This window comes from Lissotriton vulgaris, chromosome 10 (genome assembly GCF_964263255.1).
Source record: "Lissotriton vulgaris chromosome 10, aLisVul1.2, whole genome shotgun sequence".
Taxonomy (NCBI): Eukaryota; Metazoa; Chordata; class Amphibia; order Caudata; family Salamandridae; genus Lissotriton; species Lissotriton vulgaris.
This window is the reverse complement of record NC_141698.1, coordinates 93,498,753-93,517,757: the sequence shown is the minus strand read 5'-3', so window position 1 is coordinate 93,517,757 and position 19,005 is coordinate 93,498,753. Positions and strand designations below refer to the sequence as shown.

Here is a 19,005-nt window from a genome sequence, read left to right as displayed (position 1 = left end):
GAATGCTGAAAAAATGTCATTCACCTTGGTGAAAAAGAAGGATGCCAGTGAATCACAGAAATTTTGTGAGCAAGGGGGGTTAAGGTCTGGGACACATCCCGCGAGATGTTTGGTTATTTCAAAGAGCTTTTTATTCGAGTTTTTAGCGCTTTCGATTTGCTCAGTGTAGTACTTTTTTTTGTCTCTGTGATCAAAAGTTTATATTGGGTTAACAATTCCTTATACGCTTTCCTATTTTCATTATCATACTTTTTCCTCCAGTTTCTTTCTTTGTTTCTGCATTGCTGTTTTAGTTTTTTAAGCTCCTCGGTGTATCATGGTGCTGAAGGGGAGCTTCTATTCCTGGACATTGTTTTAACTGGTACCAGTTTATTAGCAGCCTGGCCCACCCATGTGTGGTATTGCTCAATAGCAGTTTCTGGGTCGGTAGCCCAAATGGGTGTTGAATTATGTAACGCCTCCTTGAGACTGGGAATATTGATGTCTTTCCAGACCTTGAACGATTCTCGTTTGGGGGAGGATGTTGTGGCGGTAGATGTTTTATTAATTTGTATTGTAGCCAGTACCAGGTGGTGGTCGGACCAAGTCATTGGCAAGACATAGGTCACTGGCATATTTTTCAAATTAGTAAAGATACCATCTAGGGTATGGCCTGCAGTATGAGTAGGTCCTTTCACCAACTGCGATAGACCAAAAACCTCCATTTCGGATTTCAACGATCTAGTGTCTTTGTCTTCACTACAGTCCAAATGGAAATTGAAATCACCTAACAGTGTTACAGATTTATCAGTAACTGAGGTTTCTAGAATGGTGAGAATTTCTGTGAGGAATCCCGACCGGATTTCTGGTCGTCTATATAATAGTACGCCTTTAAAGTTGTATGAGGGGGACAGATAGATATCAAATTGAAGCGCCTCGCATGTTGTAGAAGGAATTGCTGTAGTACGAATTTTGAAAAAGTCACGAGCAATTATGGCAATCCCACCTCCTCTTTTACCAGTTCTGTCCAGTCTATAGCATTTAAATCCTTGTGGAACGGCTATCACGAGGTCTGGGTCAGAAGCTTTATCCAACCAAGTCTCCGTCAGGAACATTATGTCTATGTTCCTGTCTGTGAGTACATCGGCTGTTTCTTGCCTATGTTTGGCTAATGAGCGCACATTAATGAGGGCTATAGTAAACGTTTGCTTTGTCTGGTTGGGATTATCACTACCCACCCTTTTATTTAATAGGGGGATGGACGTCTGACAGTGTTTACAATCCAAGAATGATTATGTATAAAATGTGTGTGTGAGCTAAATGAATGTGGTGATTGAGGGTACTTTTGATATCTAAAATAGTCCCTCTTGCATTCCAATGGAGTTGGAACGATAAATGTAAATGTCCAGTAGCCTGATCCTGAAACTATAATACTACGCTGAGCATTGATGTGATGTCTCAAGCCAATAGCCAAGCGGAATGAATGAAGCAATCTGGTATTCACCACTGCAGATATTTTGCGGTTTCCTCTCACATTTGAAGGGGGCTGACTAACCCCCACCCTGTTCATTGAATACAGTATGTCTGGTGATTACCTAAAAAGAAACATTTTATTTATATTCTGTTTTATTAGGATTTTTGTAAGATGTTGAAACTAAAATCAAATTTGATACAAGTCTTGTATTTATAGACGTACAATTTACAAATGCACCAGACCACTGCACCTAATATAGTTGCATTGTCAACATGCTAAAAGATCTAAATGTATTAACCACAGTGAATTAAGTAGAGTTTAGAGTGACTGGTGATGAAAGGGACATTAAAGTTAGTACATCAAGTAGATCAATCGGGCATTGTCTAGGAGAGCCCATCGCAAAACTGTCAGATTTCGAGCTGTAAAGGTGGTTATTCTCTGGCCCATACCACACACACACAACACTCAATATTCTTAAACGGCAGCAAATGCCCAGAGGCCTAGCTCTCTGTAGGAGGGGGAGTTGTAACATAGCATAGATTCCGCCTTTTTGTTATAGTAGACTGCAACCGTAAGCCCATCTCGTACTTTAGGAGTGAGACCCTTTGGCGATTCTGCCAGCACAATCAACAGTGTCATCAGTCTTCTAGTAGAGTGAGGAACATCAGCAATGTAACCTAATAGTAGAGGCAATGGCATGTAGGTCAAATGAGTAGTGCCAATGTCATTGATTACTTGTGTGATGCTAAACAGATTTCTTATATTGGTGGACCCCTCCAGGATAGGTGTTTTAAGTCGGCCAGGTTGGCTGGGAATCTAGTGTGTTGCCAAAGTAGAGAGGGAGGCAGGGGTAGGGGCTAGGTTTAGCCTCCTGACAGTTACGTAGTTAGACAAAAATAGAGTATATCGAAGAAAACCTGCCCTTTGGGAGTTGGGTAGGATACAGCAAGAATTTAAAAAAAGACTTTCCTTTAACGGCTGGTCACCGCCTCTCCTCCCTCCTCTTCATCTTTCTGTCCCGGTCAGCAACAGGAAGCACCCGGGCAGGCAGGCTCCTCATAGCCAATCCAAATGCTGCAATGCAGTGTTGTGATTGGTCTAAGCGCCGTGGATCGGCGTTTAGACTGTAACAGGAAGCCTGTGCATGTTCCTTACCAGGCTGTGTAATGCAGCCTGGTAGGTGCATGCAAAGTGTGCATGAACGGCCAAACAGTTCATGCACACTTGGTGAGTGCACCCCACTCCTCCCCCTGCTCAGGCCAGCCCTGCCCTACTACTGACTGCCGTAGGGAAAATAAAATGATAATAACGATAAGTTATCATTTTTATTTTTCCCTTTAGGCAGTGAGGTGACGATCCTCTGCCTTAGTGGAGGAGCCACCACTGCCATAGAGAGGTCTGGTCTGCGTGAGGGGAAGAGAGGCTCCAGGAGAGAGAGGGACTATACGTGGTAGGGTTCAGCAAACATGACTTGGTTGGAGTCTGAGCAAGGAAAGGGGGGCAGAGGCCTGGTAAAAAAATGTGTGTGGCTTGTGTAAGTGTTTAGTTTGTGATTTGCATATATGGAGTGTGTCACTGTTGTGAAGCTGCTGTAAGAGACGGTTTTTAATTAACACTGCACTCTGTCTCAGATGGAAGGCACTCCCTAGCAATACCACAACTGGTTAAGGAATACCTGGCTGCAACCCCTGAATCTAGGCTATGAAAACAACCACACCCAGTGGCAGCCTGTGCTTTTGCCGGGGAGCGGGTGGCACACTTGCATACACTCACTCCCAAAGAATTATGAATAAATTAAAAATATCTGACTTACCTGTGCAGCACTGCCTCGGAGATCCCAGAAGTGTTGGGTCTGCTGCCTTCCCTCATTGGTTGACTTAAGGTCGACCAATGAGGGAAGGCAGAAGTACCTCATCGGAGTGGGATGAGTCTGTGAGCCTGCTGACCCCAGCTCACTCTGACGAGGTGTTGGTGATTGCCTCGGGGCCTGAGCTTCAGGTCTGAGTGTCAATCGGGGACCCCCGAGGCAATCTGGGACGCCCTCCTTGTCACAAGGGAGAGGGCATTTAGGTTCTTTGCCAGACTGAAGATGTCACACCCACAGGAGCTGTGATTTCTTCAGCCGACATGTAGTTCACTAGACTGGTTTCTGGAACCAAAGGAAACAGTCACATATCACCAACCTTGAAAGCACTAAACTGGTTGCCTTACAAGGCAAGAATACACCTTAAAGTGGCGTGTATGACACACAAAGCAATACACCCAGTTACTTGGCGCTAAAGCTTGAAATGTCTGGAGGATGCAGACAACTACGAAGTGCGAGCACTTTCCTTCTGAAGCCTCTCCTTCTATAAGAAGAGAACAGGTTGTAGAGCTTGCTCAGGGTTTGCACCTAGGATCTGGAACTCTTTACCTCCTCTTGTACTTGGGATTTTCCTTTACTGCTTTCAAAAAGGAAGTAAAAAGACTATTCATGAACAAATTCATCTCCTAAGTTTTAGTTACAGACGGGGGGGATCGGCGGAGGGGGGGGGGGGGCGAGGCTGCGGCGACCTGTGGAAAGCTGCAGGTCATGGAAAGCCCTCTAGCCGTTTCTAGCAAATTAAGCCTGCTAGTAGTGAAGAAAGCAGACCTGATCAGATGCACTGTTTTTTCTGTTCCTCACTTGTGGAATGGGGAAAAACGGGGCTCCGAAAGAGTCTGGTTTCATGGAGACATGGCAAGCATGCATCTGTTTGTGTGTTATGTTACAATCGGGCCTTTTATTTTCCTTGTGTTTGTTACCCGTAGGCTTGCATTTCTCCTCAAAACAAACCACAAATTTGTAAGATGTGTTGAGCCTTCTTACGATGTTTTTGCAGGCTGTATAAAAGGGGTTCATGGTAAAAATGGGCCTTTTTTTATTTTTATTTTAAATTTTTGGAAACCTTTATTGTGCGACATAAGCTTACAGGTACGGGCCCACAACCATTCTGGCCGGCCTCGAAATCAAATGGTAGCACAATAGGCAAGATCAAAACAGCTCAGCAGTCCCAGAGACGAGAAGCAGCAATTGTCCGAAACATCACATACGGGAAAAGGGGGACCACGGAGTACAGGATAAATGAGGTTAATTTTTTTTTAAAGTTTTAGGTAAGAAGGATCAGACGCATTCACTCCACCGAAAACACATGGCGGGTAATGATCCCAGCAGATTAGCAACAAACTAAGCGGTAATCAGAGGATCATCAGAAAAACACTTAAGGATAATAACAAACATTACAATACATACTGGTCAGTACCCGCCCCATGATCGTGGAACACCTTGACTAATGTTAGTGGTGAGACTAACAACACACACAATAAGCAGCGCTACACCTAGCCACCAAACTGACCCAAAAGAAGAAGGAAAAAGTAAGCAGAATCAAGAAAGAAAAGCGAGAAATAAGGCCCATAGAACTAAAACGAAACAGAAAAGCCACCCCCAAACCCCCCACCCCGCACGCATACAGAGGCTACGGCCTACCCCCCCCTAGCAGAGTGCCTGTCGCCCAAAAACAGAGTCCCGAAATATAGATTCAGAGAAGGGAAAAAGGAAAGGAAAAAAGAAGATATAAAGAGCAGTGGAGGAGGAAGACCATCAACAAATATAGTCCCGGCCGCCCAACCCCCGGACCCCGCAACCGATATGATACCAACGGTCGATTCAATCAATGTCCCGCTTATCCCACCTAGTCCCAGCAATATAAGCAGTAACGATCCAAGAAACGCCCTTAACCTAGCCCCCTGCGATCAAGTTGGTCGATGGAGTCCAACAGTCCGGCCGGCGCCATGGATGATAGAGGCGCCCGGGATGGCCAACACAGAATGGGGTGTCGTCCACAAAAGTCTACGAAAAACACTGCTGCGTGTCTGAGAATGATACAAAAAGGATCAAAGCAAAGCAACAATCCTTTGGAAGCAGCAGGCCAGAGCGATAACACCAGCTCCAGGAAGGGATGAAGAGTCACGCCACTAGAACACAAAGGAGATGGCAAACATGGCGTCCGGGGACGATGCACCAACCATTGCATGAAACCACGAACACCAGACCTCTTCCGAGCCACTGCGGTCAGCACTTCAGCAGAATCAGAAGCGTGATCAGCCAACGCCTCCATATGCACCTGGGTAGGTAGTTCACTGTGGTCTGGTGTAGAGTGTGGCGCAGTGTGCAGCACTTGGGGGCAACCACGGCGGCAGTGTTGATTTGACGACATGGTTTAAAGCACACCAGTCATAACAAACTAGCACGCCACCATTGTTTAGTGCGAGCACCTTCTACGCACTCATCTGATTTAATTGAATTCTGACTCTCTCTCTTTCCCACGATAACACTTGATGCTGTCAATGTTTGGGCAGAGCCATTCACTGGGCACGCATGTTTTGGATATCATGCACACAAACACAGATAATATGTCACTAGTAAGTTAAAGTAAAGGTGCCATTATCCGTGTCTATACTGTTGTCTCTCTTTATTCTTTTTCAGTTCCCAGGAGGCCCCCTCTGTGGAACCATTACGATACGACACTGCCTCAGGTCGTATATTGGTGTCCTGCAAAACTTAGAAGGACCCGAGTAATTTATGAGCACCCAGGTCCTGATGAATCGCCCTTAGGGCGTGAAACATGTTGACCATTTCTTGCACTTTAAGGGTCGAGTAAGGGTTGGTTCCATTACTTACCACCCCTTAGTACCCCTGTACCTTTTTACTGAAGCAGGAAGCCTGACTATTAAAACATTCACCAACAGGACTTCCCTGACTTCTTTTAACTTCACTACCACGCTCACGATTACACTCCCTTAGGCCCCTCACACACACACACACCCGCTGGCCCAGAATAAAAGATCTCCATCAAAAGTGCAGCTTCCATCGCTGCCCGACGGGCATTGCACCGCCAGCCTGCCGAAGGAGCAGGGTACCGATGATGAGGCTGGACGACTATCGACTGGGGCTACAGCTGTAGTCCTGTCGGTAGCCTGTGTGAGGTACCTTTACATTCTGGAATATGGGTCTACACCGCACACTTGAGACCCTCACTTCACCCTTTGTCTAGATTGAGTGAGAGAGAATTACTGGTTGAGCTAATTTTCTAGAGCTCTCCTGGGGGAACTCTGTACACCTCTTATTGTTTACGGCAACCACGGCCAACAGGAGAAATAACGTCGAGCCGGCTCCCCAGATCTCGGGCATTATCATGAAAAGCAGCTCTTACAGTCTCCAGAGCGCCCAAAACATCACAGATCCCCAGCGGTGCCCCAGGAAGAGAGGATGCAGCGGTGTCCTTCACCCAAGGCTCACGGACGTGTAGCAGTTCTGGAAGCCGGTCGCCATTTTCACTCGTCGACCACAAACCACTCCGCCGATGATCCGCTAAGCACAGCTGGGCCAGAGACATGGGGGCAACTGATTGCATTGCGGTACCAGCTGATACGATTTCAGCAAGCATCCGGACCCCCCATCGCGATCTGAGGACTCCACTTTCAGGTGCTGAATGCGCGATGCATAAAATGGTGTCCGTTACAGGGCCGGAGTAACAAAGACTGTTCAGGCCACTTCCAAGCCGGGTAAGGATACAATGTATTGTCCGCAGGCACAATGTATCCAGGCGTGCAAAATCGCTGAGCGGAATGAAGCGTTGCAGCGAGAGGCACAGCGCGACAGTCTCTCACCGGCCGATCGACTCCGCCTCCTCTGCGATGGCCGCTGTTGTTGTGGCCGTGTCCGGCCGTCCCCCACAGACAAAGACCCGGTCTCACTGCCGCGAAGGGCCGGGGAAGAAGCAAGAACGCTTCACCACCGATATCGCTCGGAATGAGCCGGGAAACACACCATTGTATTCAGGATCGTTTCCCCAGTTAACTCGCTGGATTGAAATGCAGGATAAAGTGCAGGATGATGGAGGAAAGCGCGAAGGTCGGCGGAGCCGAGAGTCTAGGCGGCCATCGCGGCTGCAGGCTAGGCCCCCCCCCCCACCCAAAATGGGCCTTTTTAATCTTTTTTTTTTTTTATTGCCATTTTGCAGTTGCACTTCTACAGCATTGCAACATTAGGGAACCGACAAGTGAAGTCCGCACTTTTCGTAATAAGATGGTCAAATTCGTTTACTCCCAAACATCCTTACTAGGCCTCGATTTTAAAATGCTGGGTGTTTCCTGATATTTCACCAGTTATGAATACTAATATAACACCTAGATTCTAGCATGGAAAGTAGAAGAGGATGTATGAGGATGAACTTCATGTATTCATTTGAGAGTAATTGAGTAAAGGCAGCCATTGAAATTAACAATAAATTGAAGCCACTGGGCAGAGCAGGAGCTGGAGAAAGATGTGCTGTTGTGAATAGGGAAAAGAAGAGCAAAGACAGGTGTATGAGAGAATAGACTAGTCGTCTGGAGACGATGGAGGACAAGTGCAACAAGCATTTGCAATGCACTCTGACTCGCCTTTGAGACCTTATATGTATTTAGCTATGCAGCACATTAGCCTGGGTGCTGAAATATCTACTGTTCTTTAACATGGAGGAAAAGTAAGCACCAAACTGCGTGACACGCCAGGTATGGGAACGCATGGAGAGAAATATTGCCTTTCAGCTGTAAATGGTATAGTCCAAAGCTCTATTTTTAATATAAAATCAGGGCCTTCGTAGTCATATCACTGAAATGACAAGATTTGAAGAAAGTGTCTACAGGTGCTCGTGGATTACTATTTCTATGGACTGGAATCAAGAGAATGCTAAAGTGATTCTGGTATTTTACTGACCTCTGTTGGTCGTTTTCTATAAAAAAAAAAAGTTAAATAGAGGCAGTTGAACGGAAATAAAGTCCCTAAACTGAAGCAGACCAGTCCTAGGGCTGATCTCCAGAGCCCACAAAGTACAAAAAAGTATATACTAAAGTATACAAAAGAGTTCTCGAATGCTCGACCTAAAAACGAGGGCCTGGGATGAAGAATCTGTTTGAACAGTGGTCAGTCAGATTCTCTCATAGCAGTTATGACAAGTTGATTGGGAACTAGTGCGAACGTAGAAAAAGAGTGCGGAGGACCAGTCCTGGGGAGCCCCAAAAACCCCACGCTAGAGGAGTAGCCAGATAGCTGCAAAGATCCCAAAAGGTGCAGCAAGTGAGAATCAAAAAAAAGCAATAACAAAACAAGGCGATGGACCATTGGGAAAGCAGCAAAGATCCATGTTTATGAAGAGGAGGAGAGTTAACCAGGATAGCAGTTTCGGTGGAGTGCAGGAAAGATTGGGGGGGGGGGGGGGGAGGAGTTTGTAGTTCAGATCGGCAAACAGATTATAGGTGTATCCTGGTTTCATGGAATTTGTTTAACGTTTCGGACTGTTTATATCCATATTTATTTTTGAGATGTTTTTATCAATTTTAATCCATATTTGTTTTTTAATAAATTAAGTGGTAACTTTTGTGTCCTTATTTGTTAAACTTCGAAACGTGTGCGGTTACTTTTCTGCCTGTCGGGTTTTACCACTGGGTTGCATATATATATATATATATATATATATATATATATATATATATATATATATATATATATATATATATATATATATATATATATATATATAGTACAATACATCAACATTTTAGCATAAACATGCTGTTATGCAGTTATTTAAGGAATTTCATTTTTGTTTTTTAACTATTTTCATCTCGTGCATTTATCTGTAAAAACTGAAATCTGTGAGCCTTAATTATAGGCATCCAGGCTTCTGGTCTACAGCATAGTTTAATCCAGATTTGCCCAACAGCCAGCTTTAAAAATCCAAATCGCTCTAGTTTATGGGCGCTTTCAAACTTTGTATTTTTACTATAGGTAATTATGAGAGCTGTCCAGCATAACTGCTAGGACCGTAGATGTTATGTTTGTTGGCTAGGTTTCTTCTATCCATGAATCGGTCACCACCTACATTTTTGAAATCTGTTCTTGCTAAAAATGCATAAACCCTGGTTAGTTTTAAACCCTGATTCTGACTTGGAAGAAAATCCAGATTCAACAGTTAATGGCGTTACTATCCGATACTGGGGGTGAAGGGTCGTGTAGTAGGAGTGTGATTTCAGAGTTTCAATCTACATCAGAATCCTTCTAAATTACGCTAATCTGAAAATGGTCCATGTTTGAGCTACACCCCCCACAGGAATGTTTCATACAAGTACTTGTGATCTTGAGCTAATTCCACCTCTTGGAATTGAAGCCTCCCGTTCAATTCCAATAATTACAGGTGTGGGATTAACCATGCAACTCCGATTCCTTGAAGAATGAGGGCCTAAATATTCTGGGCGACCGGTCTGTTACTCTTGTTCGTCCTCACACCTGATCAGAAGTTGGCAATTTATGAACTTCGCTTTTGTGAATGACCCCATGCTAGCTCTGCCCTGTTAGGTTGGCTGATAGGATGTAGAATGTGTATGGTGAGAATAGAATGCGAATACCTTCTATGTCTACCCTCATCTCGTTCAGTAAATGGTTAGAGGGGATTTGAGAAACCTCAGTTTGCCATGTGGTCTTATGTATTCTTCCAAGAGTATTTAAACCTTGGAAGAAATTGATGTAAAAATGTGTTTAGCCCATATTTGCCTAACGTTCTTAGGGACCATGTTGAATGCAAGCGGAACTGTTCTCGTCCCGGAAGTGATTCTTCTCTAAAGTGAATTGTTGGAACGGTTGCAACACTGAATTTTTAGGTCCGAGTCTGGTGTCCGATTACTGGCGGGTAAACAAGAAGGGAGTTGTTTGTGTGATTTTAATTCCCCTTGTGCTCAGCAGGGATGGAATGTTCTCCAATCAATCAAGATATTTATATAGCACGCTTCTCACCCGGAGGGTCTCCAGGCGCTTGGTGGAGGGGGGTCTGCTACTGCTCCAACAGCCAGGTGTTGAGTTGCTTCCTGAAGGAGAGGTGATCTTGGGTCAGACTGAGGTGGATGGGGAGGGAGTTCCAAGTCTTGGCTGCCAGGTAGGAGAAGGATCTTCCTCCCTTGGTGGCTCTTCGAATGCGCGGAACGGCGGCAAGGGCGTGGCTGGTCGATCGTAGCTGGCGGGTGGGAGTGCAGAAGGTCAGGCGGTTGTTGAGGTACCTGGGGCCCAGGTCGTGGAGGGCCTTGTGTGTGGGTGAGGAGTCTGAAAGTGATTCTCTTGCTGACTGGGAGCCAGTGCAGTTCTCTCAGGTTTCCGGAGATGTGGCTGTGTCGGGGGATGCCCAGGATGAGTCGTGCGGAGGCGTTCTGGATGCGTTGCAGTCTTTTCTGTAGTTTGGCTGTGATTCCGGTGTAGAGGGTGTTTCAGTAGTCCAGACGGCTGGTGACTAGTGCCTGGTTGACCGTCTTCCTGGTTTCGGTGGGGATCCATCGGAAGATCTTTCAGAGCATGCATAGGATGTTGAAGCATGATGAGACGGCGTTGACTTGTCTGGTCATCGAGAGGGAGGATTCCAGGATGAAGCCCAGGTTGCGTGCGTGGTCCGTTGGTTTGGGTGCGCTGCCCAGGGCAGGGGGCCACCAGGAGTCGTTCAGGCAGAGGGTGATGATCCAAGGATGAGTACTTAGTCTTGTCTGAGTTCAGTTTCAGGCGGCTGTTCATCATCCCCTCGGCTACGTCTTTCATCCCTTCGTGTAGGTTGGTTCTGGCGGTGGCTGGGTCATTGGTGAGGGAGAGGATCAGCTGGGTGTCGTCTGCGTAGGAGATGATGTTGAGGTTGTGTTGGCGTGCGATGGTGCTCATGTAGACGTTGAAGAGGGTGGGGCTGAGTGATGATCCTTGTGGTACGCCGCAGATGACTTCGGTGGCCTCGGATCTGAACGGGGGAGGCGGACTCTGGGTTCTTCCGGCGAGGAACGAGATGATCCACTCTAGTGCCTTCTCTTGGATTCTGATGTTGCTGAGGCGCTGCACTAGGGTGAGGTGGCAGACAGTATCAAACGCTGCGTAAAGGTCCAGGAGGATGAGGGCCGCTGTTTCCCCCGTTGTCGAGCAGGGCTCAGATGTCGTCAGTGGCTGCGATGAGGGCAGTCTCGGTGCTGTGGTTGGCTCGGAAGCCAGACTGCGAGTGGTCGAGGGATCCGTTTGTCTCGAGGAAGGCGGCAAGCTGTCTGACTGTCTTCTCAATGACTTTGGCAGGAAAAGGGAGGAGCGAGATGGGGCGGTAGTTCTGGAGGTCGGTGGGGTCTGCTGATGGTTTCTTCAGGAGGGCGCTGAGTTCGGCATGCTTCCAGCTCTCCGGGAAGGTGGCGGTGTTGAAGGAACAGTTGATGTTCCGGAGTTGGGGTGCGATGATTGTTGAATACGTGGTGGGGGCATGGGTCGGGTCGGTTGGTGACTTGGTGGATGGTGTTCGTGTGGATGGTGTCTTCGGTGCTGACTTGGGTCCAGGCGCGGAGGGTGGTGGTGCGGGGGGCGTTGGTTCGGTGGTTGGGTGTGTGGTCTGTGCGCCGAAGCTGTTGTGTATGTCGGCGATCTTGCTGTGGAAGAACAAGGCGAGTGAGTCGCAGAGGTCTTGTGAGGGAGTGATGTTGTTTCCGGCGCTGGGGTTGGAGAGCTCTTTGACGATGCTGAAGAGTTCCTTGCTGTTGTGTGCGTTGTTGTCAAGTCGTTCCTTGAATGCTGTCTTCTTGGAGGTGTGGATCAGCTGGTGGTGTTTTGCGGGAGGCGTGCTTGAGGGCGGTCAGGTTGTCTGTAGTTGGGTTTTTTCGCCAAGCTTTCTCGAGGGTACGGCAGTTCTTCTTGGAGTTCTTGAGGTTGTCGTTGAACCAGGAGGCTTTCTTGCTGCCGGGCCTGCTGGGATGGTTTTTCAGCGGTGCGAGTTGGTCAGCGCAGTTGGTGATCACTGTGTGAGGTTGTTGGCTGCTTGGTTGGGGTCCGTTGAGCTGGCGGGAGGGTTCTGGCTCAGTGATGTGGTGAGCTGGTCGGTGGTGTTCTTTTTCCAGCTCGTGGAGAGTCGTGGTCCTTCTGAAGGCATTGGCTCCGGTCAGAGTCGTACCTCTGAAGATTTTCTGCACTGTTAGGCTATGGTTGGGACGACCATTCGCAGGATCTTTAAGAAGGATGCAGCACACCTCACAAGGTAGTGTTGGGTACTTTTGGTTTTGCAAACTGGAGCTTTGCTGTACAACGGAAGCGCGTAATTGTTCAGGGTGGCTTTCCAGTCGTTAGTCACTTGAAAGTGATCTGTGCTATGCTCTCTCTGCTAGCTTTTCTCGCAAGGTTAGGAATGAAATGCCCCTCTCCTGTCCGAGTAGTAGATGACAAATTACCTGCAAAGGAAAAGTGGTCTGCACCTTCATATCAGCAAAACGAATGAAAGAAGTTGCTTTTTGGTTTTTTACATGCATGTATGCACCCGGTTCTTTAGTCCATCTTTCTTGTATGTACTTACTGGAGCTTCCTTCAAATGGCTGGTAGTTCCTTTTTCCCATGGCTTGTTCGCCTTAATATGAACACTAGATGGGGCTATTGGACAAGAATGCAGACGTGGCCTCTTTTCTGTGCAATCTTCAGAGCTGCGTTTTGACAAATCTAATCGTCCTGGAGGGAGCTGAATAAAATATTGCAACATCAGGATTGTTTAATATAATTAACTTGACACAAGCTTTAATTTTACAGATAGTTTGAATATGTCTGGCATAGCCCTGAGCAGACTGGCACAGGAGAGGAAAGCGTGGAGAAAAGATCATCCGTTTGTAAGTAGAACAATACTTGACTTGAAACACATTTGAGTCACCATTTTCCAGAACGTTTTATTTATTTATTAGTATTTAATGGTCTCAATTTGAATCCGGTCTAGTTCTAATATATTGTTTTAAAATAGGGATTTGTTGCAGTACCAACGAAAAATCCAGATGGCACAATGAATCTGATGAACTGGGAGTGTGCAATTCCAGGAAAGAAGGGGGTAAGTTTTAAACTAGCATGCCCACCATTAAATACCAGGTTGTTTGGTCTGACTAGAGATCGCATTAGCAGTAAGCCATGTCTCGTGATGGCAAAGAAATATATAAAGAGGGGGCTCTTCCTGTTTGCTTCAGCCGTTAACGTCTTGTGTGTTTTTGAATTGGTGAGGCGGATTAAAGTAGGTTTTGTACACGATTGCTCCACAGACCTTCCATCACGCAAACGCAGCCCCTTCCACTGGTGTTGGTTTATATTTACAGCAGTAACCACTATGACCGTGAAAATCTCTTGTCCTTGCTCCAACCGATATGGATAACCAAAGCAGCTGCCATGTGGCAGCTGTTGCTCCTGCTGTGGTGCCTCTGGTCACTGCCGTTGTCCCTACAGTTGTTGCAGCTTTGGCCTCTTCTGTATTTCCTGCTTCTTGTGATGGAAACCTCTTATTTGCAACATGCTTCCTCTTATTTATCCACAAGGTGTTGGGTGTCCCTGTCTTCTGGTTTTGGGGGCGGGTGGCTATGGTCTGCAGGACTGCAGTGGAGATGGTGTGCCTCTCCTGCTCTGCCTTGTTCATGGTTGGAATTCATCCCGACTCAAAATGGACACCGCCTTGTTCTGAGCAGTTTTCTTAATTGCTAATTTTCCAATCCAGGATGGGTGTGATTGAATTTCCGAACAAAATGTCCTTTTCCTCCGTAGCAGTGGCTTCTGTTGACATTTGAAAGTGGTGAGGCGTAAACGTTGGGCATGATTTTTATAAAGCAAGCGATGTGAAGTTCTATGGACAAACCTGGGGTCCAGGGGGAGTCACTCGCCTGAGAAAAATGAAACAAAAAATTGGCAAATGGTGCATTTTAAAGCGAAAGAATGTAGCGATAAAGCAAGGCTAATTAAGCAGTGGGAGCATATAGTCTTGAAATATTAAACACTTTAAAAACTGCCCCATATCTTCTTGCATTATTTGTTCAACAGTTACTGTAATGTGTAGATTGTTCTGCATGACCCCGTTAGCCCTTTAAAATGTATACTTGCCTAGTGTCTTGAACTACATGCAGCATTAACTTTGAAAATATGCTCTAACCAGACTTTGCGAAGCTCCTGCGGATGCTAGTTGTAACTAGTCATATAGAAATATATGCAGACAGGTCTTTAAGTGAGGTGAAAAAAGGGGGTGCTCTCTATAAAGGAACATGTCAAATAAATTTCTGTGATTCCCATAGTGTGCCATCCGACTGGTATTTTGGTTTCACTCTGAGATGTAATTTTATCCATATAAGTGGCACAGCAACTGACCTACGCCTAGAAGCCGGTCAGTATGATTGGCTTCGTCACTGGGTGTTAGCTGTTTAGATAAATGAGTAGCAAAAATGTTTTCTTACAAGTAATTAACATTGGAAATCTTTAAATTCTGAAACAGTCTGTGAATTAAACCGCATTGAGGCCTGTGGAAGGAGTTCTGGCCTTCAATTGTGTATGCTTTGTTAGATATGTATCCTCTTTGTTTCTGCATATCTTGTGCATCTGCACATCTTCAACCCCCTCTTTCCTCTTCAGCAACCTCTTTTCACTCTTCCCCACATGCCCCTCCTCGCATCTGTCACTTCACCGCCCCTAACTTGCACTGCACTCCCTCAAATTTAAGCACTTTAATTTCTCTTACTTTTGTCTTTCACATATTTTGACATCCGTGTACCCCCTTCACACACCTTTCCACAGAATTTCAGTTGCAAATGGAATACACAAACCTTGTTCCGTGTGCTCTGCAGAGAGGCCAACCCACTGACAGGCACTTTGTTTGGCATTCGGCTTGGCGTCTGTGCACTCCATCAAAGCCCCTCATAAACACCTGGCATGGCTCGTTTTTTACCGTTCATAGTTTGCAAGTCAATCCATGTTTTTAGCGTCCATGTTATGTACACAGGGTCTGTTTTAATGCCATACATTAGAGAACTGGCCACTGTAAGCACGTGTTCCTTAGTAAGCACATATCTCTCGCTTTGGGCCTGACTCCAATATTTGGATCCATTTCGGAAGGGAACAAGAGCGAACCCTGCTCCTTATTTGGATCCATTTCGGAAGGGAGCAAATGCCACAGTTCCACTTCTAAAGCTGCGAGCAATGTGCAGCGAGGGCCTTGGGTGTCACATTGGTGGAGGTTAATGTGATGAGGGGTCTCAGCACCATATACAAAACACCGCATTAGCTTGCAGACACTTACAATTGCAGAGAACAAGGCAATGGATCAGAAGTGCTTCATCCACACATGCATGACGAAGGGGTGGAATCTGTCTTTGAACAAGGGACGTCTGAAATCACGCAGGGATGAAGTCTCCTACGCCCAAAACCATGAAGCTTATTGCGTCACTGGCCTACAGTGTGCATACAACCAGAGACCCTAAAGGCAATGAAGGGTTTTAAAACGCAAAGCTCGGCTTCATTCATCATGTTAAAGTTGATTTAGTCCCGGTCTTCTGTCTCCTGCTTCACAGTGTGGGGGGGGGGCAGGCAGCCTGAAACAGACAACCCAGACTTGAATACAACAGACAACCCAGACTTGAATACAACAGACAACCCAGACTTGAATACATCAATTTATTTAGAGATATTATTGTATCTCTAAATAAATCAATCTAATTTATATATTTTTAATGTAAATGTGTAGGAATTTTCAGAGTGGCTGTTGACTCTAATGGCAAAACCGCCCCATCTCCATAGTTGTACGTTTTAGAACTCCATCTTTGTCAACCATTAGATCTATAATCGTTATCGTCCAGTGCTATACATCTAGATTTTAAAGAGAAGGTGCTAAGTTGGTAAGTCACCTGTGGGCTCAACTCTGGTTTGCTTTGTAAAAGCTGTGTGTAGCAATGCAGTAATTCTGGTACCTATTCCTAAAAGTCTATTGTGGACTTTATAGGAATCTTTTACTTTTTTTTTTTTTTTTAAACCATTTACACATAACAAAAGTGAGAATTGTGCTTTGTGACCAGTGTATTTTTTGTGTGATTGTATTTGTGAAGTTTCCACCTTCACCCATGCCACAAGATATGCATCCATTTTGCGGGTCCTGCAATATATATTTTTTGTGGTATTGCTATGCTCAAAATTCATGTGCAGTTGCATTAACTTATTGCTGGTCATTACAAAATGGGATTTGTTGCAGACGTCAAACATCTGCAATAAAGAACTGATACTGGAATGCACCTTCTGTGCTGTCTGTGAGATTGTAGTGTTCACCTTTTTACAGTGGATTTTGGCCTTAATTTGTACATATTCCCATGCAGTTTGTAAAATTATTCAAAACTTAAAGCCCTGAAAAGATTGTGCATTTGACTGAGCATGAACAGGTAGGTAATCGTTGTCTGCACTTTCGAACATGGCCTGTTCTGGTTGTTACCTCCATCACACCACCACACTGATCCACATCTTTCTCTTCAATGTGCAACTCCTTCTTTCCATTCTGTAGGAATTACTCCCAACTGTTAAGTTTCGCATTGTGGACCTTGCAGTGCTTGTTGTCCTGACTGTTAATTTATCTTTTGATTGTTTGACAGACCCCATGGGAAGGCGGTTTATTTAAACTACGGATGCTTTTTAAGGATGATTATCCCTCTTCACCTCCAAAATGTAAGTTGTTCTTGGTAGAATGCTCCTGCTTTGTTTTGTTAAAGGTATTAAAGCCATGGCACAAGGAACGTCTTCATACTTTTTGGTCTACATGTGCATCTTCAGGCAAGGCATGTGTAGTAATGAGGTCCATGCAGGTAGGATGTAGTTCAAGATGTTTTATTGTAGTAAGTTACAGGTTCTGTAGAGCAGCCCCACCAGGAGCAGCCTGCCTGCTGCTCAGCCCATTCTCAACTGTCACTCCCAACCTATCTGGCACCCAACATTCCATTCACATCATCATCATTCCAACATTCCGTGCGGCAAACACACTGGCTGACCAATGGGTGTAAAAGGCATAACAAGAACAAGAGTAGGATATGCTTAATTGTAAAAGGTGGGACTTGGAATTTTCTTTTTCGCCCTTCTTTTGTGAGTGGTGCAAACTTCCACAATAAGGGCTTTGCCATTTTTAATGTTTCAGTGGCCGTGAGGAGTTCTTTGGCTTTCACAATTGGCTCCATCTTTGTGTGACCGAGACTCCGCCAACTTAAGATGCTGGGGGTGGGTGTGTGTTTTGACTTCATAGCCTAAGTGTACAAACAAAAGGTGTGATTTACGTCGCAGACCACAAATATTATTATTATTATGTTTCTTATATAGCGCCAGAATCGACCCCCGAAGGGGTATCTCTGCGCTTGCCTTGGGAACCCGTCCTGGCTTTTCCCTGTGAGATAGCCCCTACAGGGCATCCTCAAGGTGAAAGCCAGGCATCCCGCCGCGGGGGAGCCGTTGTGGAGATTAAGCAAGCTTAATGCACAGAGTTGCAGAGTGTGAACCCATGAATAGGTCAGGCACCAAAGCAAGAATTATCGAGTCCATGGACATTTGAGCTCAAGACCCTGCCGCGTCGGGAATTGAACCCTGGTCCCGGGTCTGACCTCTGCTTCAGGGTCTGCCTGCTCTAACCAGTGAGCCACACTTCTCCATATACCTCCAGTGGGTGCAAGAGTCCAGTTTGCACCAGCAGCGTGATCTGTGCATATGGGTGCATGTAATCAACTGATAAAGGAAACTCGATGGTGAAGGTCAGCAGCTCGTAAGGTGTCTTACTTCCTCCCAACCTTACCATATGGTACAAGAAATGTCTCAAAATACCTGGTCTCATTATGAGAAGTGGATTTCATTGAAGAGAACATCTGTTAACTAAAAGTAATGGAAGGGTTTCTTTATCTTCATCCACCTTTTGTTATTTGCTAGCCAGATGTCCTTGAATCCTGGCTCCGTGCCAACCTTGGTACAATGTGATGTATAAACACACTTAGTAATGTTTGTTGTTTTTGAATTGTATGTTTTTAAAAACATCAGTGGTTTAATTAAGAGCTCTCTTTTTGAAGGATTGAAGTTTCGAAGGTTTTATATGGCCCCCCCTTGCATGATGTCTCTGGTTTCTTTAATGTTCCAACTTACTTTTATAGAAGGAAAACTTTAGGTGCCATCTGTTTTTGTTTTGCCCATTTATTTGTAGTTCCATTTTTCGGGATGGTTCGAATTTAATTTTCCCCAATACTTTTTTCTTCAAATTGAAAAATAGTATTAAAAAAGTAGAGTCCCCTGTGATTATTAGGTTACATCTAGACGCTGCTTAAGGTGTCTCTTGTTGAAAGATCTAATTGTATGAAATACTTTATATACTTGGAGTGGGTTTTGGGTTAGTCCACATTGCCATTTTGTGTTACCTGTTTAGCCTCTTACTTGAGACCGTTATCAATCACATCTTAGAACAGCCCACAAGTGGTTGGCTCTCATTTTGTTGCATTGGCTGTTGCTGCATCCTACCTCCAATGGAGTTGTATATTCCTCTGCTCTCTGCTACACTCCTGCCCATTATCTGCTAATCTGGTGCTCTTGCCTCTACACTTCCTCCTAGTCTTTCCACACTTTCTACAGTACCCCACACCCCCCACATGTGGAGTGCTTGGTAGTTGCACACCACTAACTGACCACTGCTTGCTTGTATGCATGT

General features: G+C 45.5%; 1 protein-coding gene across 3 annotated transcripts in view; it reads left to right on the top strand.

The window, feature by feature from the left end:
* The window catches only part of UBE2I (ubiquitin conjugating enzyme E2 I), a 154,783-nt gene that overhangs the window by 112,246 nt on the left and 23,532 nt on the right, over window positions 1–19,005 (top strand). For all 3 annotated transcript variants that reach the window (XM_086940583.1, XM_086940584.1, XM_086940585.1), the window contains 3 exons: window positions 13,086–13,162; window positions 13,291–13,374; window positions 16,928–17,000. In XM_086940583.1, coding sequence (XP_086796709.1) covers window positions 13,097–13,162; window positions 13,291–13,374; window positions 16,928–17,000 — 223 coding nt within the window. In that variant the 5' untranslated portion in view covers window positions 13,086–13,096. The remainder of the gene's footprint in view (window positions 1–13,085; window positions 13,163–13,290; window positions 13,375–16,927; window positions 17,001–19,005) is intronic.